Source organism: Harmonia axyridis, chromosome 5 (genome assembly GCF_914767665.1).
Source record: "Harmonia axyridis chromosome 5, icHarAxyr1.1, whole genome shotgun sequence".
NCBI lineage: Eukaryota > Metazoa > Arthropoda > Insecta > Coleoptera > Coccinellidae > Harmonia > Harmonia axyridis.
The window spans coordinates 34,891,924-34,914,931 of NC_059505.1; the positions used below are offsets into that span (position 1 = coordinate 34,891,924).

The following is a 23,008-nucleotide window of genomic DNA, read 5'->3' on the forward strand; positions in this document are numbered from 1 at the left end:
GTTTCCTGAGGCAATTTCGAGTACTCCAACGATTTTAACACCTCACGAATTGTTTTATCACTCGAATAATTCAATAACAAGTGGTTGAAGCCGAACGCCAACTGGTTCATTTAGCATGATAGTAAACAGAGATCATCACGAATATTATTCAGTTATAAATTCATCATATACAGAGTAATTTGCAGAGTAATCTGCACAAACCGTCAATTTAGAAGTTATGTCTTCCATTAAGGGGAATAATTTTGGTATTGTTTCCTTTTTTACTATGAGAAATGGCAGGGAATGTATTGTTTTTTCAGAACTAGGTATATCGTAAAATATTCTAGAATAATATTCGATACTAGTATTGACGTCCCATGATAAATGTTGACGGTTTAAAATTATTGACTTGTATATTTTTCGTAAATAAATAAATGAAAGATGAGTAAAGGAATTCTACACGATGCTTATGAAATAATATTGTCCAACCTACTCCAAGAAGAAATTTTATTTGAGTCAAGTATATACTCCGCTAGATCCAAAATTAGACTGATTCTTCCGAAAATATACGTGCTGATCAAATTCAAAGCGATAAAACTTCAATAATTTAAAATAATAATAATAATTTCGGGTATTGCGCACTTGTTTGATTGGATATTCTTGTAATCTCTCAACAAAATTCTACAAATTAACTTGTAACGAGGAATGCAATCAAATATTTAAATACGTATTAGTTTCTTATATCCTAAGTATCATTTTTTGATTTCTTGAGGATAAAAATGAAAAATTTATTCTTGAAAGGTTCGATTTCGATTCAGACTTTTTTTATGGCGCAAATTAGAAAGAATCAGTACATGGTTGCATAGTTTTTGATTTAGGCATTTCTCAGCTGAAACTCCAGAAAGATTTCTGAGAAATTTCCATAAAAGGTAAAATATGAACTGAATACTCTTTCTATTTCCCACTGAAAATTTTATTGTGATTATGATATTTGATCCTTTCGAAATTTTAGGTGAATATACATTCCTAATTTTAGTACTGTTCGTTAAATTTCAGTTGGATCCAATGAATATTTTTTAAATTTTCGAAAAAAAAAATTTGGTCACAACTACGAAGCCATCGAACTCAATCCAGATACTGTAAATCACGCAGATTCTATTCTTGAGTTAGCATTAACATTTTTATTCCATATAATCAACGTAATCCTTCATTCCACAGATTTTTCCAGGCCAAAAACCGTTGTTAACAATCTTCTTCGAATATCTTTAAAAAACCGTCCAATAATCCAACGATTTAACACCTCAGTACGTAATTGTTTCATTACACGTATAATTCAATAACAAGGTGGTTGAAGCAGAACACTAACTGATTCATTCAACACGATTGTAAACAGAGATCATCACGAATATTACCCAGTTATAAATTTATCTTATACAGGAATAACGTGGAGAAATCTGAACAAAATGCCAATTTAAACCTCATGTCTAGCATTCAGTTGTAATTTTGTTCATTTATTAGGTAATATGAGAAATGTCCGGGAATAGATTATTACATTCTCTCAGTTTTGTTAGAATTATTAGCAATTTTACCCAATAAATGGATATACATTGACGACAAGCACATTTTGATGAAATAAATTCTCGATAATTGTTGTCTAATGGACTTATATTTGGGAGAATCACTCAAGGTATTCGTATACAACTAATTAGCAGCGAAAAGATTGAGTAAAATTTGTAGCAAGTTCACAAATTTAAAGAGATTATGATAACTTTTTGTCCAAGAAAACTTCCAAGATTTGTATAAAACAAACGACTAATTCTCGACCCGCCGACCATGACTTTGAAATCACCGATAGAATTCACAAGTCACCGACTTATAACCCGAAAATTCTTCAATTTACTCACGGTTTTTATCAACTAAGAAAACCACGGAACTATCTCAATTTCATCGATCGAAACGAATATGAGGAAGGTCATATACGAAATGACAACTTAACGTTTTGCGCTGATGGACATCGAGAACACATATTGTAAAACCGTGACATGCAAAATAAAAGGTAGGAGCCATTGTCGATGCGTATAGTACTTGCATATCGCACAGGGTTAAAACGAGGTTACACCGCGACTTTTCAGTGAGAAAGCGGTCCAAGATATAGCCCCCCCGGCCGTTATTATGGTTATCTGGACCCAAATTGTGCTGAGACCAGTCGACTTAGGTAGGGAGCCCCCTTCATATATATACCGGTGGAACATCTTCACCAGTATCAAACAACGATCAACTTCCTTCACACAGTGAAAACAACAGTAGTTATGGCATCTCTGAAATTAGCCGTTTTAGTTTTTTGTGTCGCGTCAGTGGCGGCGGTACCAGCTCAGAACGAGGCTCGCGGCAACTCGATCCAAACGGAAAACGACCTCCTCGACTCGATTTACCATGATTGTTTACGCAAAGATTCGTACTCATGTCTCAAGGTCAAACTTTTCAACTTTGTGGATAAAATGCTCGGTCACAAGGACAGTATCACCATCGCCGACGGAGTACAGTTGGTAAAAACCAGTGACGAGAAGGATGGTGCACCACGTTCCATCGGAGCCGATGATTCCCTGGAGAGCATGCTATGGAACCGCGTCAGTGGCTTCTTGGAAACCCACGAGATCAAGATCAACCTTAAGGGTAGTGAAATCGTAAACACGGTAGCCAACACCGCTCGTTCATTCAGTGACGTAGTTGATAGCTTGTCCGAAGAAGAAAACTCTGTAGAAACCGACGAAGCCAGAGGCAAGAAGAAGAAGGCTGCCAAAATCTTGGGACCACTCCTAGCTGCTGCTGCCCTCAAAGCTGCCGTTCTTGGTAAACTCGCCTTAGCTGGTATTGCTCTTATCGCTGGTAAAGCTTTGATCATCGGTAAAATCGCTTTGGTTCTCTCCGCCATCATTGGACTTAAGAAACTTCTTGGAGGACAAGGCAAACATGTCACCTACGAAGTTGTATCTCACCCTCAACATTCTACCAGCCATGTAACATCCCACGAAACTGTATATGGTGGCGCTACCGGTGGTGGATACGGTGGATCATCTGACAGTGGATACAGCTCCTCCGGACACGGTGGTGGATGGGGAAGGTCCTTTGAAGGTCAACAGCTCGCCTACAGGGGTTACAAACAAGCCAACCAGCAGTAGGATAGCTCAGCATGACCGGAAGAGTACCTGCCAAACCTCAGAGAGCATAACTAGTTGTTTTGTTTGTCGGAATCTTTCCCTTTCTAATTTAATTTATATTATTTATTTTTCCTTAAATTTTTATCGATTTCCGCACAAACAAAAGTCAAGATACCATTTATATCTAACTATGTTAGGTATTTATATTTAAGGAACATTGTTACTTTTGTAAAATAAACGTTTTTTTCAAAATAATCCATATCTTTGCATTCCACACCAAATCACCCATAAATCCAACTTTTACCTCATATTCTGAAACTTATATCAAGCTAAAATATTATGAAACTGATAGCAAAATATGTAATGAATACAATTAACAGATCATGAAACGTTTCGAGTACTTTTGATTTCAAATAAATCAATCAATAGACCATTTACAACTTGAGAACAATCTCAAACAAAAAACAATTAAAGGAAACAGTGAAAGTTAATCTGATTCTTTTCCACTTTCGATTTCGAGTCGAAATTTTCGAAAGGTTTCAGTTGAAGAAGAAAGTCAATTCGAAAGTGGCAAAGAGTGTTGGTCTTGCTAATGTACGAAATTGGTAGATATCGCCTGTAGTGTCATTAAATGATAATGAGCATTTTTAAGCGAGTGAAAATTATGCGTAGCACCTTTCTTCATAAAAAGTGTGTCAAAGATGGAAGTGATAGGCCGAAAAGAGTTTGGCTGAGAGGTTATTATAGCGTCCGATTTAAATTTCTCTTCACCTTGACCAAGTACACGGTCAATGTTTACTTTTGTGTGGGGTTCCGATGCGGAAGGTTGATCTTTCCAAGACTGGTTCAATGTTGGACGTAGGATTTTGGTGGTGTGCATTCCTACGGTTTCATTCAACTCGCTTGTGTTCTCAGAATCGATGTAAAAAGTCATTACTCTTCACGTTGTCTCATTATAATGGAGATGATTAGGAGGTATTGAAGAAAGATTGATGATTCTGGTTTCTTATTTCCCTCTTGAATTTCCGTTTGGTAAATTAAATCTGTGAATTTTGATCGTTGATATCGAGGAGTGAGTTTTGAATAAAAAATGGAAACATACGTAGAGATTATGTATTAAAATTTGTGTAATCATAGATAATTCATCCTTTGATTGCAATTCACAAGTTTTTAAAGAAACTAATGCTGAGTCTCCACACTCGACACATCACGAATATTTGATTTTTATGTCTCCTTAGGTATTTCTTATTATTTTTTTCTCCAAAATATATGTGATTCGGAGGGATAACAGGTCAGAAAACTGTGATTTTTTCCGATGTAAAATTTTACACTTCACTCAAAAAGTCCTGGGCATCAACACTAAAAACATATTTTTTCTTGAAAATTTGACTTGAGAGGGATTACCATCACATGGCTTTCCACGTATCAGTCAAACATTAGGTACCTACCTATTAATTTCCCCTCTGGCGCTTCTGCGATTACCAAACTTTGTACGGTGTACGAATTTGTTCATTAACTTCATCTTCTTTCTGTTTACGAAGCATATGAATAGAAGGTAGTACTGTACGACGGTCGATTATATTTTTCGAAAAATTTTAGTTTTAACTGTTTTGTGATGGTTTTCTTCACGAATATTTTAAAAATATATCAGTGCTTTGTACATTGAATCATCAATTCTTTCACGAAAAACGAATTATCGAAAAATATTGTCATTCTACAATGTAGTAGATTATTGCTCGAAGCAATTATGTGAAAATCCTATAAAAATCGATAGTTGTTAGAGGAGAAATCTCTAATTTAGTTTCAAACTGAGCAATCACGTGGCGGTTTTTCCTGTTGAATAATAATAATAATCGGTAATTATAATAAACCTTTATTTGATATTGTAACATAATGTACATGAGCTACCAAATAAAGAATTGCAAACAAATGATGCCCAAATGGAACCTAAGTCTATCCAATTATTCATTCAAAGAATGTTCTTATTGTAACAAAAATTCTTTGATATTTTGGGAATACACCCTGTAAGTTCCAAAAACCCTCAAATGTTGAGGTTACTTATTGAATAATTTTTTGCATTTATATTCTGGGTGTTTTTCTCTTAATGTAAGACGTTGTAAAGAGTAATAAAAGTTTGTGGATCTCACATGGTAACTATTTCTCACCTGTACATTATCAAATCTATCACAATTTGCAAACAAAAATTTCAATGATTCAAAACTATAAATTCCAGCAACAGTTAATATTTAATTTTTTCTTAATAGTCGTTAACATAGTCACCATCAGAAGTGATATAGATGTACTCCAATACTTCCCTAAATTCCCGATAGCTCTTCTGCAGAAATATTCTTTCATGCCTTGAAGCATTCTTTTGAAGTCTGCAAAACGTTTGTAATCACTAGAAGCCAGATCTACAGAAAAGGAGCTATGAGGTCAAGCAGTTGGAAGCGCAATTACTTCAATTGACCATGGTTTTCATCGATTTGAGACAACTAGCAATTTTGATAGACTTAAATCGTTTTTATCCATTTTTCAAACAACAATAACTCCATTCAGACAAAACTTTGACACTTAAATTTTGGAGCTAGGAACCAATAAGCGTCTTTATTTCAGTTATAAGAAATAGAATAATATCAAAAATAACAAACACCTTCAGAAAGTGCGCTCTGCACTGTACACTGTTCAATCTAACCTGAGAAAACTATTGACGAGCAAAAAAATTTAACTATAAATTTTTTTAAATTTTCCGATGATTCGATCATCTTAAATTTTGTATGAATATTCGTGTATATGTTAAATGAGTAAAAAGAGCCAAAAAAATATAATTCCGGAACCGTTAGATCGAATGTTTCCGGACCTACCCTATATCTGTCTCAAATGTTGAAAACAATATTTTTTCTTTGTAAGCTCCGACCCACACACTATTAATATTCAAATTAATAATTAAACCATCATTCCTATAACGTCATGCTCAAAATAACTATTCCAATATTAATATAATTTCGAATATCAATTGAATTCAAGCTGGCATAAATCAATATTTCCATGGACGTCAAAATCCGCCAAATTCTATTCAACAGGCCATAAAATGTGTGAATTCACAACTATTTGACTTGTGTGAGGAGCTAAGTACGCCATAAATTATATGGAATCTCTGGCTTTAGTGCCCGAATGCATTAGATCAATAAATAATTCAGTTCCATCATTTCAACACGTTGTGATTCGTGAGATGATGATAGCGCCATGTTTAGTCAATTCAAATTGCCTTAATCTAGTTGAAATATGAACGCTTCAAATATCTATTATTCACACTTACCATTTCGTGATTTCAGGTTGTATAAATACTATAAATTGCCACATTAATTTTTTACAATTTGATTCGTTGACTTATTCGTTCGATTATTAGTCGATGTTTAGTCAAATAATTTTTGGAAACAAAAATCAATCTGCATGCCGTGCCCCTGTTATGAATCAAACTTTGTACGATAAACGAAGTTGTACATTCACTCTATCTTCTTTCTTTTTTCGGGGAAAATAAGTAGAGGGCAGAACTGTATAACGATATCACGAAATTATAGTTTTACCTCTTTCGTAATAATGACGGTTAGGTTACTTCTCACGAATATTTAATAAATATACCAGTGATTTGCACAAAGTATCATCCGTTTTTTGCGAAAAAAGAAAATTTACCAATTTTTTTTTTCATTCGTAAATTACACATTCACTTTCTTCCATGTAGATAAGGGAAGACTATGGAAGGTTGATATAAGGGGAGGTTGGATACACGTTCAAATTTCCCGCCTCAGAATGGAGTGCCATTCAGCCTGTGCAAGTGTCAGTAGTAAAATAAAAATGTTTACTTGCGAATTAGATAGGAATTAGGTTGTGTTATGAGAATAAAAGATTGCTTTCTTCTTATTGCTTTTACCTTATTTCTTATTGTATCAAACCTCCCTTTTACTGTATCAAGCCTTCCATGTATAGGGAGGTTTGAGACACTTTGGACCGACAATTTCAAGAACTCATAATCAGGGTTGAAATTTCCATTTTCAGTTATTAAATATAAGGTACTAAACGTTTGATAGAAGTCCTTAACTTTCACTCTGACATAAATGGATTGGTAAATGTTAAAAACAAATTTTTTATTAACAATTTTGTTAACCCTCTCTAGTCTCCCTTAGGTACTGTACAAGAAAATGATGTGAAAATCATATAAAAATCGGTAATCTGTAAGTAGAAATATCTCTAATTTTGTTTTGAACTGAGCAGCCACGTGGTGGCGTTCCCTCTAAAGACTCATCCTGTATATATAGCGCGATTCAATCGACTTCATTCGATTTGTTGAGTCCCAATAACAATCTGCGTAATTGCTAGGTATAGGATTGTTCGGTTGACTACCGATATATGTACACAACTCATTGTTTACCTTCGTCAAGCACATCGGAGCACATTCTATTTGCTTTTCAAATTACTGTCTACTTGAATGAAAAGCGGAACACTTGTCAATAACTTTGGACATGTGAGCGTTTTTCAGAGCGAAAATACAGGGAAAATGTTAAAGGAATTTCATCAGCGGGAGATTTGAAAATATTATTTTTTTCACTGTTCTCCGAATTGGGGTTTGTAGATTTTTTTCAATTACTATTTGAACTTCAATATTGAAGAATATTGAGAATGTCGAACTGTGTTGACATTTCAGTTCAGTAAGATTTGGCATTTCATCATGAATCGTTTAGCATCAAAACAACGCATCTGAATTGTGGAAATTTACATCGAAAAAAATTAATTTGTACGCAAAGTTCAAAGAGCTCTTCTTCCATTTTACAGTTAACATAAGCGGCTCAGTGAGCAAGCAATTCGTGCAGTTTATGATCGATTTTTTACTAATTTTACTCTGCTTGATTCAATTCACCATCAAAATGTTAAAGAAATGTAAAGAAGTGTTGAAGAAGATGAAAAGTCGATACGTCGCCTTTCTCAACTTGTTGGCCGTTGTTTTCCGATTATGTGAAAAATTTTACGTAAAATATCTGAAGAAGCTAGAGTGTAGCGAAACAATTGTTATATTAAATAATTAAAACTGGAAATATCATTCAATTTCTATTGTAATTGGAGAATGAAATTTAATTTAATTTCATTCTGAATTATCAAGTTGAAGCTACAAAAGAAAAATAAAATTTTCATAATAACATAATTCATGGCATTTCATAGGTACCTCGTTAAAAAATGTGACCGTGTCTGCAAAATGTTCACTATTTATGTAGTGAATTATTCTTCCATTTTTATCGAATATATTATGTGTAATCTGTGGTTATAGTTGTCAAAAATGACAGCTTCGAAAGTCACAACTGCCCAGATAGGGGGCTATTCAAAATGAAACTTCTTGTGAAAGCAGTTTATAATAATAATAATAATAATTATAAATCCTTTTATTGTTAAGTCTCACATTCGTTTGAGACAACAAAAGACCTCGATTATCAGAGTTCCAGTAAGCTGGACTCTGCTTAGGCCTCATATCAAATTACAAAAAAAAAAGGGTCAAGAGCAACCAATAACAAAATATTCTTGTTAAATAACAAGAAGAATTGAATTCAAAACATTCCAAATTCCAGATAAAGTCGTGAAAAGTTACATTAGTTTTGAAAATTTTTAAGGAAAAAAAACAAATTAAACATTCTGATGAAAAAACATCACAATTACTTCAAAATTTACTTGAATTTGAGATAACAGAGATGAAACTAAGGAATAAGGGATAAGGAGGCAAAGGAGATAACTGTTGAAAAATGGTATTTGTCCATTGATAAGATTTCGCTTATACTTGTTTTTGAAAGATCGAACTGAACAAGTCATATTAAGATTGTTAAAAGCATTAATAGTGTTTGCTATAATATAAGAAAAAGATCTCTTAAAAATTTCTTTTCTATGCTTAGGAACTGATAAAATACCTCTCCTCCTAAGATTCCATCTTATGTGTCATTTTATAAAGGAAAACTTAAATTCAAAACTTAATATTGTTTAATATGATTAAAGTTTAAATAGAATATTGTAAAAAATTTGTCAGTTTTTGATTACAAAGGATCTAATCGCAGCAAGATAAAGATATTAATATTATAATTAGTGCATGATGGTCGATTTGACTGATTCGTGTGCGTTCTATTCTGTACTTCCACATAATCAGTCCTAAGTATTGTCTTTTTCCTGAAGGCTGATTTGTTCACTCTGAACGCTCTGATTAATGATTTCAGTTCTCGAATACTCCACCACTTATCCATCCTATAATTCATTAAAATTAATAATTTCGATGCACGAACTTGCCTGTTCAAATTTTGTGTAGAATAATAAAGCTTATTATGGCATCGGACTCATGCTAGCGTTACTACAATTGCAATCATTATGTGGAACGTGGTCGTAGTCATATTTCTGATGAGAATTGTTCAGTATAATTGCAGAATAAAATACAGATTGAATGTGAATATTATCATATTTTGGATATAGTGCTTTTATGGGTGATACATTCAATTTCACAGATACTTATTCAAATTCGTATTCTCATATAGTGTTTTCCAATAAGAGCTTTCATTTTGATATGAAAAAAGAGTATATTTTGATATCTTAAATATTCGAATTTTGAGCGAGAAATGATCTCAAAGAATGGGGTTCAAAATGAGCATGAACAATTCAAGCAAAATATCGAAAAAAATTATGAAAGCTCTGAAGCAAAACGAGGAGATATTGAGTGCTCTTTCTTTCGTACGCCAATTACACCTCCAGAGATCACAGAACTGTGTGAAGAAAATTCTTCATACTATTCTATAGCTATACCCATGTCTCCAAGGGGACAATTGGCGAATTAATGAACGACCGCTCAAAAGCTCCTGTCTGACTCATGACAGTGCTTCTTATTCGTGTCTATGATACGAGTAGTTTGAAATTGAAGCTAGTAGCTTTTGTGCACTCTTGATTAGATTCGAAATTGCGTATGAATATTCACAATACAGTTGTAGATTCTCATTTTGATTGAAGGTAACTATTATTTTGGGGGTATTCGAAAAAATTCCTACGTTATCATTGATTGGTTTGGAATCTGTTCTATAAATTTTATGTTTCTAAGTTGTTTTTTCTATGTGTTTACGATAGTTGATTCCGGTTTTCCAATATTTTCATTAATCTCTTTCAAAAGTATTGTAGCTTTTCGCTTCAACATGATTCAAATCAGTCTTTCAAACAAATATTAAACAAAACCTTCTGCTCCGTCTTAGTTATAATATATGTGCATCTAAACTCCTCTTCGTAACCATTTTACAATTACTCAATTAACCTGTAAAGTAACGAAGCATGAAAGCATAGAATTACGTGATACCTTCAACACGATGTCATTTGTCACTTTTTTGGAACAATTTTCTTGGGGCAACGAAAAAACCATATAAAAATAATAAATGAATGCTTGAAAAGAAAACTTTTTGTCCTTTTATTAGGTGTACAATTTTGCTTCCGCCGTTTTTCAATAGATGGCTGTAGCGGTAAGTTTTAGTCGAAATAAATAGATCGTTTATGTCATACAATAAGCTTACGTATTTGTAAACATAACGCCATGGGAATATTAGTCGATTTGTGTCTGCATCATAAAGTTATTCTCGATTAAACATGTCAGCTTACGAGCCAAATTCTCGTCATTTGCTTGTTTTTATTTCTGTAATATCATATTTGTAAACTGTAACTGAAGGAATAAAGACCTTTATTATTATTATTATTATTATTATATGAATCTGCGGCTGAGGCTCATCGAATGGTCTCAAATACCTATGGTGAGGCCGCTATAGTGGAAGAACGTGCCGAGAGTGGTTTAAACCCTTCAAGAACGGAGATTTTGACGTCTGAGACCAGCATGGCAGTGGAAGAGAGAAGGTTTACGAAGATGCAGAATTGGAAGCATTACTTGATCAACACTTGTGTCAAACGCAACAAGAATTGACATATTATTGAGAGTCACGCAAAAAGCCTTTTCACAACGCCTGAAAATCATTTGAATGATTCAGAAACAAGGAAATTTGGTGCCGTATGAGTTGAAGCCGAGATATGTTGAACGGAGTTTGTTTCCTTGTGAACAGCAGCTTGCAAGGCAAAGACAAAAGGGATTTCTGCATCGCATTCTTCAGACGTTGCTGCTTCGGACTAATACTTGTTTCGAGCAATGGCACACGGTCAGCTGACCAGCAATTCCGGTCTCATGAAGATGTAAAAAATTGGATTGAATCGTGGATGGCTTCAGAATAGGAGCAGTTTTTTCAACGCGGGATTTGTACGCTGCCCGAAAGATGGGAGAAAGTAGTGGACAATACTTTGAATCATAAATGTATAACCAGATTTTTACAATAAAGACTCGAATTTTGGATGAAAACGGCGGAAGCAAAGTTTTACGCCTATGTACTAAGCTTCAATATTAGATTTTCTCCATAGGGAGGGGTTTGTAACACGTGACTTCTTCGTGATCTGCCAAAGTTCAACTACTCCTGTCTCCTCAGGATTTATGTGAGGTGATCTTTTCTACCACATGCAAGAATTCAAAATACGTCTTTATTTTCAATTTTAGAAAAAATGCATTTTCGACAAGACTTTTTGTATGATATTGTTATGTGAAAATTCATCAAAAAATTCATTTTTGTTGCATATATTCATTAAAAAAAATATATCATCTAATTTCTTTCTTTTTCTTCCAAAAGAATTTTCAAAAAAGGACTTTTCGCAATGACGAACTTTTCACAATGAATAATAGTGAAAACCACATATAAATCGATGGTCTTTAGCGTAAAATAAAGCGTACTAATTTTTGAACTGATCGCTGAAACCTCTAAATGTGAATGTTGAATCTATTCTCTATTCTCACCTTAAATTTGGCAAACCCAGCCACATTTGTGTTCACGGCCAACGCGGATATTCGCGCAGCTAGTGTAAACCCGGCATCAAGATTCGATTGAATCGAAATGGTCAGCTCAAGTAGTTTTTACGTTGTTATCGGTTGAGTAGCTGTTCCTGCATCCTGCACTTTTACGGAAACAAGCTACGTACGTTTGGAAAAATTTATTTGTAGCGAAACAGAGGTACGCACCGTTTCGTACGGTATTTTTCAATGAAGCGATAGACGCATCTGTTGCAAAACAACTTGACGTAAACAGTAAATGCTTTCGTGGATAGTCGTTTACCTGAGCTAGGTGCATGTCCTGTAAAGAATATTACACTTGCGGTACTGTGATCATATAAATTACTTTATTATAGTTGTTACTTATGAGGTTATGATATTATCCGCTTAGATAAAACAATGTATCATTACGGAATACGAGGTGTCTCAAAAGAGACTTTAAATTTTGTACAGCGATCGAAACTATCAGCTGTTGAAAAATGTTATCAGCCATTGAGGAACACCATTCGGGAAATTATTGCATCAAATTACCATCCTAGTGATCATTTGAGCAGGGAAAATGTAATTCAATGTATTTAACATGGACCTCTTGGATCTTTGGCAATGTGTTCTCAGCCAATTTTCATAGTCCGTTCTCTCTGAACGAATTGATGTATGTCATCCCAGAACCCCAAATGGAATCATGAGTAATAATAATAAGGAAACTCCTATCATATACACCTCTCATCTAAATAGCGGTGCGTTGTGGGCAACCCTCATGGACTAACTTCCCTATGTCTTTAAAAGGAGATTCTTTCCTTTTTCATTTGAAACTCTGAATTTTACCCAGTTTATGTTCTTTTATAGTTCATTTCTGGGTTTTTCCTGATCAGTTGCATTCCCATTCACATTTTCCACAGGATTATGCTCGTCATTCAGATGTTGACTCACTTCTTCAAAAACCTTCTCGGCTTTTTTTTCGCGAAATCTGTTACAATTTCCCATTCAAGGCCTCTGTTGATTTTTGATTTTCTGGTTTCTCACGAACAACGGCATATTTACTTCAGTTCTTTCCATTGAGTAGATCATTCTGTTTCGTATTTTGGTTCATTTGCCTATTTTTTCCAATAAGCGTTTAAAGTCTGAGGCATTGCTGCCTCTATTCTATCCACTGTGTATTTTAAATGGTTTTTCCATTTATCTATTTATAGTCAATCATCTTGTAGAACCCAGATACTAAATAAAATAATTTTTTTCATTTTATCTCTTCTCAATCTATTCTTAGATTTGTTTCGATCTCTATAGTATTTTTTCTATAGGAAAATAGCCTCATTCTTCTTGACATTCATTTGAATCTTCTAATAATGAACCTTACGTTTATATTTTCTAGTGCTTCTTGTAGTCTCCTGTATATGACATATGTTGTTCTATGTCTGATTGCTATTTATGTATCATCTTCATATTGAGGGATGTTATATGTATATACGTTGTAGAGCAGCGGTCCTTGGTCTGAACCTTGAGGCATTCCTGATTCTACTTGCATAATCTATTTTGACGAAGAAGTTCCTGTCGCTCTAGTAATTTATCATTTTTCTGCAGGTTTCGGAGGTATAGCCTGCCATCTTAATCTTGTATGTTTGTCCTTCTTGCCAGACTCCGTCAAAGTCTGTCTTAACATCTAATAGGCTAAAAGCACTAGTCTTGTGGCTTCCTTATTCTGAAATCCTTTATTAACATTTTCGGTAAGCCTCAATTTTGTGCAATGATCTTTTCTAAATCCGAATTGTTCGGGTGGCAACTGTTTCAGTGCTTCTCTTTCTTCAGCAGACCAAATATTCTTTTTGCAAATGCTATCGTTGCTAACGAAAGTTTGGGCTTATGTATGAAGCAGTGGGTTCTTTTGAGAACTACAAACCCTTCAACTACATTTCTTGGGCTAGCTCCAACACAATTCTATTCATACCCAAAAATTTTCTATGGAAATTTCAGCAGACTACAAATAGAATTTTTTGTGGAAATATGTCAAAAATTTATGATTAGAAAAATGGATCAAAAAATCAAAAACTTTCGAATGAATTAAGCTATTCGTTATCTAGAAGCTATAGCAAAATAGATACGATATCATCCAAACCAAAACTTTCTAGTTATTTTTATTCATACAGCCATTGTCTGTGTTTCAAAATACTGCTACCTCGAGTGAGCTTTATCAGATATTCAAATATTCAAGAGAATAAAATCTTGCCGAAGCGCTCAAAACACTTATCTTTACATTTCCAATCTCTTAATGTCTGAAGGACTGCTCACATTTCATATAAGCTGCTTTGTTGGTTGACTAACCTCTCGAGTGTTTTTAAATGATTGAATATGATGGAATCATTTTCTTTCCACTGGTTTCAATTTCGTACCATTGAATTGCCTCAATTTAGATTTGAAGATATCAAAGGTTATTTCTCTTTGGAAGAAATAGTATCTGAATTCAATACGTAACTAACTATTTTTTATCATTGAAATTTTTCATTGATCAAAATTTTTCTCAATTAGATAGCTAAAAACATTGAGTGGACTCAACTGCTGCTTTTTATATTCATTTAGATATTTAGATAAGATTTCCAAAGGAAATATCGTAAAATTTTTGAGTTTCATCAATTAAATTGTCCGTATCCACATACAAGTAACTATTACTTTTTTTCTGAGAGCATCAAGAAACTACTTCAGAGCTCTTTTATAAAGTTATTCCACCATATTGTTGACCGAATATCGTTTGTCAATGAAGAATCATATACAAGTAGCTTCATTTTCATATTTTTCTTCAAGAATTTTTGCTCCTACATCTCATCTCTCGATTATTGTATTTATTCATGAGTGGAAACACTGTTTATTTATTTGACAATATTTTTCATTGTTAGCGCATCCACCACTTTAATTGTTATGAATAATCATAATGTTGTATTAGGTGCTCAAATTCTACAATGAAATCTTAATTTTCACTAAAAAAGAAAACAATATGAAAGCATTCCTGTCGATATAAAGAAGGCAGTTATGTTACTTCATAGAATATTCATAATATTTTTTTTAAATTGAAAGTTCGATCCATACTTCAGTCGAATATAAATCTGGAAAATTAGATTATATCTGAAAGTTACATTGAAGTAGCAGATTATAAAATATGTTGAAGCTTCTTAAAGTTATTCCTTGTTTGATGTGGAGATCTTGAATATGATCAACTTCCATTTTTATGATTGAGCGCATCCGCCTTATTAATTCACAATTGGGTTAGCATATATCATTTGTCGGTAGCAAACATTTATCGACAATTATTAACGGTTACATTTCTTATAAATCATATCTCAATTTCAACTTTTTTGCTCCATCTCTATGGAAACTGCTCTAACGTAGTAGAATGTGAATTTTCTTGTTGAAATCATTGAGTATTGAAATAGAGTCAGGACCGGCATATCGGACATTTTGCCGGGGCACCAAATTGTAGGGGCACAGAGTCAGTTAATAAAACAAGATAATCTTTTTGGTACAAATATGTTTTTTCGCCACTATATAAAAATTGCCAAGCGCCAATTTCATTAAAACTGAACATGCGATTGCAACTAGTTATGATAATAGAAATAAATTCTAAAGTGCACCTTTAAGAACTGCGTAGCCTATTAAGAGTGTCAACTTTCAAACAATTCAGGGCGTTTGTCTATGAAATCGACAAAACGTGCATCGATAAACCTTGATTTTAAGTTCAAAAATACGATTTCATATGAAAATGAAAAGATGATAGAGCAATAACAGATCTTTCTTCAAATAAAACTCAAGAGCAGGCAGTTTGAAAGTTCGAACAAAAAATCGAATTAAGGTGCTCAAATATATATACAGAGTGATTCACAACGATGGCCTATTATACGTTTATAGAAAAATAATTTTTTGCTGAAAATTTGCATGTTGGGATTTGAGGCAAGGATCTTTCTCCCTAAAATATTTTCAGATCTCTACAACTTCCGGTTATACCGAAAAAAAGGCTATTATTTCCTTATTTCGAGTGGCATACGAGTATATTATTGTATAATTGGATAGCTTATTTGATGACTATTTCATTAATATACCATACTTTGCTTGAAAACTCAACGGTTTATGAGTCAATGTGATTCTTATGAAAAAATGGTGGTGACAAGGACTCACATTTTTTTAAATATTTTTGCAGAAAAAGGTTTTTTTCGAATACACCGATTTTCGATTTTGAAAACACGTATAATTATTAGTCAGTTTGCGGTTTCGACCAAAAATGTACAGGGTGTTTATCAGATGATCATGAACTTGGACAACTCAAATTCATCAAAACTCAAGATTTTGAAATTAGAACCTATATTTTTTATTACTTCAGTCAGTTCTACGTATGAAAATTATATGAATGACAATTCATGAAATACCAAATTTACTTATCGAAACGTCGAATTTCAGTTTTTTTCTTTGTTATCCAGAAGTCACAGACTCGGTCACAGAATACTCCACATAGTTAGAAATTGCGGTTTTACCTCATTTAAAGTTCTTTCTGTTAACTTTTGAAGTATTCATTTTAGGTATAGGTTTTGCGCAAGTAACCCTTCTCTCATTATACCTACGTAGAATTGACTGAAATAATAAAAGATTTAGGTTCCAATTTGAAAATCTTGAGTTTCGATGGAAATGAGTTGTCCAAGATCATGATCTTCTGGTAAACACCATGTACATTTTTTATCCAAATCGCAAACAGTCTTATAATACTACTCATTTGCAGGATGGAATATAAAAAAGTTTTCACCCAAGATAAGGCATATTGCTGAAATAACCATCAAAAAAGCTATTTTTACTGGGTGTGCTATTTGAAATAAGAAAGTAGTATGTAGTATGTTTCCAGTACAACCGGAAAGTGTAGAAGACTAAAAATATTTAAGGGGGAAAGATCATTCTCTCAAACACCAACATGCAAATTTTCAGCACATTATTATGATTAGTTTTCCATTAACTCCAAATAGGCCATTGCGGTGAATCACCCTGTATAAGTATACCTATGTGGCTTCCAAGAGTAGTTTCCTCATTTCTTTCAACATTCTACTCGAATTTTTTTGCGTTCATTTTTTATTCATTATACAGGTGGTTCTTTCATATACATATTTTGATAAGAGGAAATGATAATGAGCGCTGATTGAATAATTCACATCCTTTCTCTCAAGTGCCGACTGAGGAAAGTTGTCGTTTTGGACCAGACAGTCTGGTCCATAAACGTGATCGAAAAATTTCATTCATAACTTCAGATGCACAAGGTTAGCCGGATTATTAATTTCACCTTTCTCTTATATCTACGCAACTGAACTCAAGTTCAGGACCATCGGTGTTAACAAACTCTGGTCTCTCGAGAACGAATCCAGGATCAATAACTCGATCTGTTCTTGAACTCAACCAAAATCCGGCCAAGGTTTCTTAGAAAAAATTTCGGCCTCTAGATTGGTGAAACTGAATTTTCGTTTAGGATTCCATTTGGATGAGAATGAGAATATGAATAGATAGGTGCCTTTTTGGGACGTTATTGCCTATTGAAAATCCTACTGAGGTATTTCGAACTGAAAATAATTTTTCAGTCTCCTATTATTATTATTATCATCCATTAGTAGATAATGATGTTCTTAATGATGTATTAAAGTTAAGATATTTTATTTTATTTTTTCATAAAAAAAGATGCCCCATACGGAAAAAAAAGCATTAGAGATTCTGTCACTAATTGAACGAGCAATTCGAAAATGATTTTTAGTTTGAAATATCTCAGTGGCGTACCAAATATGTTTCTTTGAGAGATTGAGAACGATAAAAAGTCAATTCTTACAAAAAACTTCAAGACCTCGTGTCTCGTAACAAGAAGAAATTTCAAACGCAAGTTATTTAACAAATTATCATTACTTTGTCATGCATAATCAGTGTTTGTCGCACTTATTCACTAGTACACTGAATGCTGTTATTCTCGATGAAACATGTCAGCTCACGAGCCAAATTCTCGCCATTTGCGTTAGGTTTTAATTTTCTGCTTTAATATGAACAAATCTGCGGCTGCAGTTCATCGAATGCTCTAAAATACCTATTGTGAGGCCACTATTGGAGAAAAAACGTGCTGAGAGTGATTTCAATGCTCCAAGAACGGTGATTTTTACGGTGAAGACCATCATGGCAGAGAGAAGGTTTTCAAAGATGCATAATTGGAAGCATTACTTGTTCGAGACTCGTGTCAAACGCAAAAAGAATTGGCAGCTTGATTGGGAGTGAAGCAACAAGCCATTTCAAAAAGCCTGAAAGTCATGAGAATTATTCAAAAACAAGGAAATTGGGTGACGTACGAATTGATGCCGAGAGATGTTGAACGGCGTTTGTTTGCTTGTGAACAACTTCTTGCAAAGCAAAGACTTGAGGGATTTCTGCATCGCATTGTGACTGGAGACGGAAAAAGGTTCATTACGATGATCCCAAGCGCAGAAAATCATGGGGATATCCCGGCCATGTTTCCATGTCGACGGCAAAACCGAATATTCACGGTTCCAAGGTCATGCTCAGTATTTGGTGGGACTAGTTTGGCGTAGTGTATTATGAATTGTTGAAATCGACTGAAACAATCACAGGCAATCGTTATCTAATGCAATTAATGCGTTATGTATATTGGACTATTCCCCTCAAAAAATTTCAACCAATCAAATAAACGCATATGACACAAATCACTCAGCAACGAACCAATATTTTTGACTATTTCCCTCAAAAAATATCAATCAGTCATATCAACGCAAATTATACAAATCAGCAAAAGTCCTTCATATACACCTTGCGCTTGACAAGAAACTCGGGATATAACTACTGAGTATTCCTAAAATTAATCGCAAATGATCACTAACACCCTGTATATAGAATAACAAGTACAGTTACGCTGATATAAAGTCAAGAAAAATTGTGCGTTCGTTCAAATTTTCATATTAGTTAATTCGTTGCGAAATTTTGCATGGTATGAATCTTTGAACTGTTATTTTACAACCAAGCATCAGTTGAAAATTTCTGCATGATCGTTTTTATAGTTTGGAAGATAAAATTTTCCTACTAATCGATGCTTCACTATACTTCAGTCTTATCGATTCAACGGACGTACATACATAGGTGTACAAAAAATCATTTTGTTCATAAATATTCGATTGTCAACACAAACGTCATACCTATCGCAGCATCTGCTCTCTCGATCAAAGATTCAGTGGAGCAGCATCCGAATGACAATTACTTTCCAAAGTACCACACAACTGACGCACCATCAGAGAAAGTAGTCGGCTTTCTTCACAAAGGTGAGAGAGCAATGTTCCCTTGAAATTTTTCGTTGATTATTCAATATAATTGAGTCACCGACTATACAAAACAAGTAGGTTGAAGTGCTAGAAAAAGAGATATTGAGATCTTTGTATTGGATATAATTAGTGGTTTCAATTGTCACTTACTCGCAAATCTTTATATTGTCAGGTGTGTCACATACCGTTTGCTGGTCACTCCACAATCGGATGAATAGAGGTTCCGCTACGATTGTTTGTATGGGCTATTGTTTACAGATTCATATTGATCTTTTGCGAAGGAGATTTTATATTAATATAACACTTCGAAGTTAACTGCTACTTTTTCAAGAATGAAAATGGAATTTTTCTCCTGATGTTGACTTGTCCTATACATTGAATTGAATCATACAGGGTAATAGTGCTAAGAGATTTTTAGATGATGAATTTCTTTAAAATGATGGAGGAATGTTGTTTATTTTGACTTATCCTATATTGTATTATACAATCGTTGGATCAATAAATTTTACTAAATTTACTATTGTCTTCGCTAGACGGTGGCCTAGGGCGCCAAAAGATTGGGTGACATTTTAAGGTTGATCAGCAAAAATTCTTTGGATGTTTCAGGAATAATTTTCTTTTTCAATTTTCCAATCAGAATGTTGATTCCTCAGGGGAATGCAAAAAATTGGAGAAACAAATATTAATTTCTTAATTTCCGTCTTATTATTCTAAATAAGAAATATATGAAGTGTATAATTGTCGTATGAATAACAAACGCTTTCCTCATTCAATATTTAGGTCCATACATAGAGTACTAAACATAGATAGAGGGAATATACGCAATTTTTACATATCTCCAACGTGGTTAGATTACGTTGTCGGATTGTGATCTATTTTCAAATCCACAATTCTACTATATTATGAATTTATATTATATTGAATGAAATATATTTATTTGAGTGATTCCCGATTAAATATGCAAATTTGAATATTTGGAATCCGATATTTTTCCTAATTGTCAAATTTATAATAAGCAGAATATTTATTATTTTCTGTATCTACTACTGAAATCCAAGGTTTGGCAAATTTTGCTCTCCTAGTGTCATCGGTTGTTTCACGTCATTTGACACGCTTGAAGTTTGTTTTCTGAATTTCTGATATATTTAGGTATTTATTTCAATATATTTTGAGCTTATATGAAACGTTAATTCACTATGGGACATAAGAAGTGCGTTCTTTGTTGAGAAACTCGCGAATTGAGTGAAATATCGTATCACTGATATGTTTTCATTTCCGCGCGCTTCATGTCAAATTTGATAGTTCATTTGCTTACTGAAAATGATATATGCTGTCTCTATCTATGTTTATTACTCTGAAGGTCCATATCATCGCAAAGAAACATGCAAAGTTTCATTAAAATCAGTGTTCACTTAATTGATGAAAGAAATAACCAGAAAATCACTGATGAGATGTCAAAAGTTTTGTTTGATGCCTCGTTAGTCATATACAGTCTTGTGGTTTCCAAGGGTTGTACTTGGCGCATGAATGACGAGCGCTTGATCTTCCAATCGTTCGAACCGTGTTAGTTAAATTTTTTCTTAGAAATTCGGCTGTCCTCGGCAATAGCCACCTTTAAGATGTGATTCATGTACTCTAACACTTCTTTAACAATGCCTTTTCTCTGAAAATATTCATCTTGGCTTTCGAAATAGGCTTCAATTCTTCATTAGGGCAAATTTTTTTTACTCGGGGCATTTTTTTGAGGTTTGCAAGAAGTCAGTAATCGGTGATCTGAAAAAAAATCTTGGTGGTCAAGCAATGGATAGCTCAATTTGGCCAAGAATTTCAGCGATTTTTGGCAAGGAAATTTTGGTGAAAGAATTTTGTTTTGTTTTGCATTTAAGGACGTTTTTTCTTAATTTCTACACTCAATCGATCCAATAACGATATATTGTATAATTAATTGTTGATAGTTTTATTTTTGCCGAGATAGTAATTGAACTATATACCATACAAGTCCCAAACTACGGATACCATAATATTGCCAGTAGATTTAGATTTTGATCGCTTTGGAAGGCTTTCACAGACTATTTTCCTTTTAGATGACGCTATCTTTGACTCAGGAGTATAGTGATGAATCCATGATTCATACACTAGCACATATCGATGCACTAGCACATATCGACGAAGCTTTGCTGCTTTTGATAAGCGTTGAGCAAGTACTGCACCCATTTCGAGACAAATTTTCACGCAAAATAGTGAATACACTGATCTCTGATATCTTCAGCTCCTCCTCTGTCTCGGGGAACTGTAATTTACGATCAGTCAAAAATATTTCGTCGACTTTTTTGTTTTCTGAAAAAACTGGGAAATAAGGGTGAACATAGCGATCAGCATCGTCGGTGGTTTTTCTACCAAGTTTGAAATTAGCATATTACCTTTTAACCGTTGTTAATAAGATGAATTGAACACTTATCAAGCAATTTCTTCGTTTCTGACGTTTTTCTCCAATCCAAAAATAGTATTTTATCAATGAATAAAACCCGTTTTTATCCATTTTTCAAACAACAATTAATGTATCTACATTCATCCTTCAATATTACGATCCAGACTTTTGAATTTCAACAAGCACCCCTTAAGTTAGAAACTAACGAGAAAAAAATTGGTATAAGTTTGGCATAGCTATGTGGGCGCTAGGCCTGGGACTTATTGAGTGACATTATACGCCTCACCACCTATGCATAAATGACCATTTCAGATATCAAATATACTTCAAAAACTGAATAAATAAAACCTTTCAGAAAACCATCCAAAGTTTTTTCAGGTGACACAGTTCACAACCTAATTCCCCAAGGTACATTACAAAGCTATAAGCTCGTATGAGTAATATTCAGATAAGATGATGCAAGCCTCAAGTCCAGAGATCCGGTTTCACTTTCTTTGCATCATCGCACCGCTTTCACCGGACTTTTTCTTACCATTACACTTGTTAACAAGTTCGGGTTCATTATCACGAAGCGTCCAACAGTTCTTCTTGGGAGATATTCATTCCGTCTTGCTGAGAACCTATCCATCAGAATTTCTTCTCTATATCGAACGGAAATGGTATGTTGGAGTTTTCTTCGTCTTCTTAGGAAATAGTGGAAGTCGTCACATAAATTCGCTGCTTTTCTTTTTTACCGGTTTGGTTTTCTTTTTATTAATATTGTAGAAATGGTCGAAACTTATTCCTCGTTTGGTGAAATATAATTTCAATATTAATAAAGAAAAAGAAATAAGAGACATGACTATGTATACGTTTCACAATTTTAACTGAATATAAAATAATATACCTACACAAGTACATACGCTGTGTCCGTAAAGTATGGAACAAATTCATTTTCAGCTAAACAGAACATTTTAAGAAATAATCCTGAAACACGTCGAATTTTGATTTCAATTTTCAATTATTTTAAAATAATAATCTAATATACAGGGTGAATAATTTTCGAGTAATGACGTCACCGTCATTTGTTTTAAATGGAACACCCCCATTTCGTCTAAATTTTCCGATTACTCTAGCTGAGCTGATTCCAAAAATGTATCACATGTTGATTCCGATTGGTACAGGGTGGACGAAAATAATAAATTAAATCCAAGCAACAATTAAA

General features: G+C 33.8%; 1 protein-coding gene across 1 annotated transcript; it reads left to right on the forward strand.

Annotated features, from left to right (window-relative positions):
• The first annotated feature begins 2,231 nt into the window (after positions 1 to 2,231).
• Positions 2,232 to 3,392, forward strand: LOC123680347 (keratin, type II cytoskeletal 1). Its single transcript, XM_045618193.1, has one exon. The coding sequence runs from the start codon at positions 2,289 to 2,291 to the stop codon at positions 3,156 to 3,158; it is 870 nt and encodes a 289-aa protein (XP_045474149.1). The 5' UTR covers positions 2,232 to 2,288; the 3' UTR covers positions 3,159 to 3,392.
• The last annotated feature ends 19,616 nt before the right edge of the window (positions 3,393 to 23,008 follow it).

Excerpts from the sequence above, each read along its gene's own strand:
- LOC123680347 (XM_045618193.1), top strand. The coding sequence starts at position 2,289 with ATGGCATCTCTGAAATTAGCCGTTTTAGTTTTTTGTGTCGCGTCAGTG.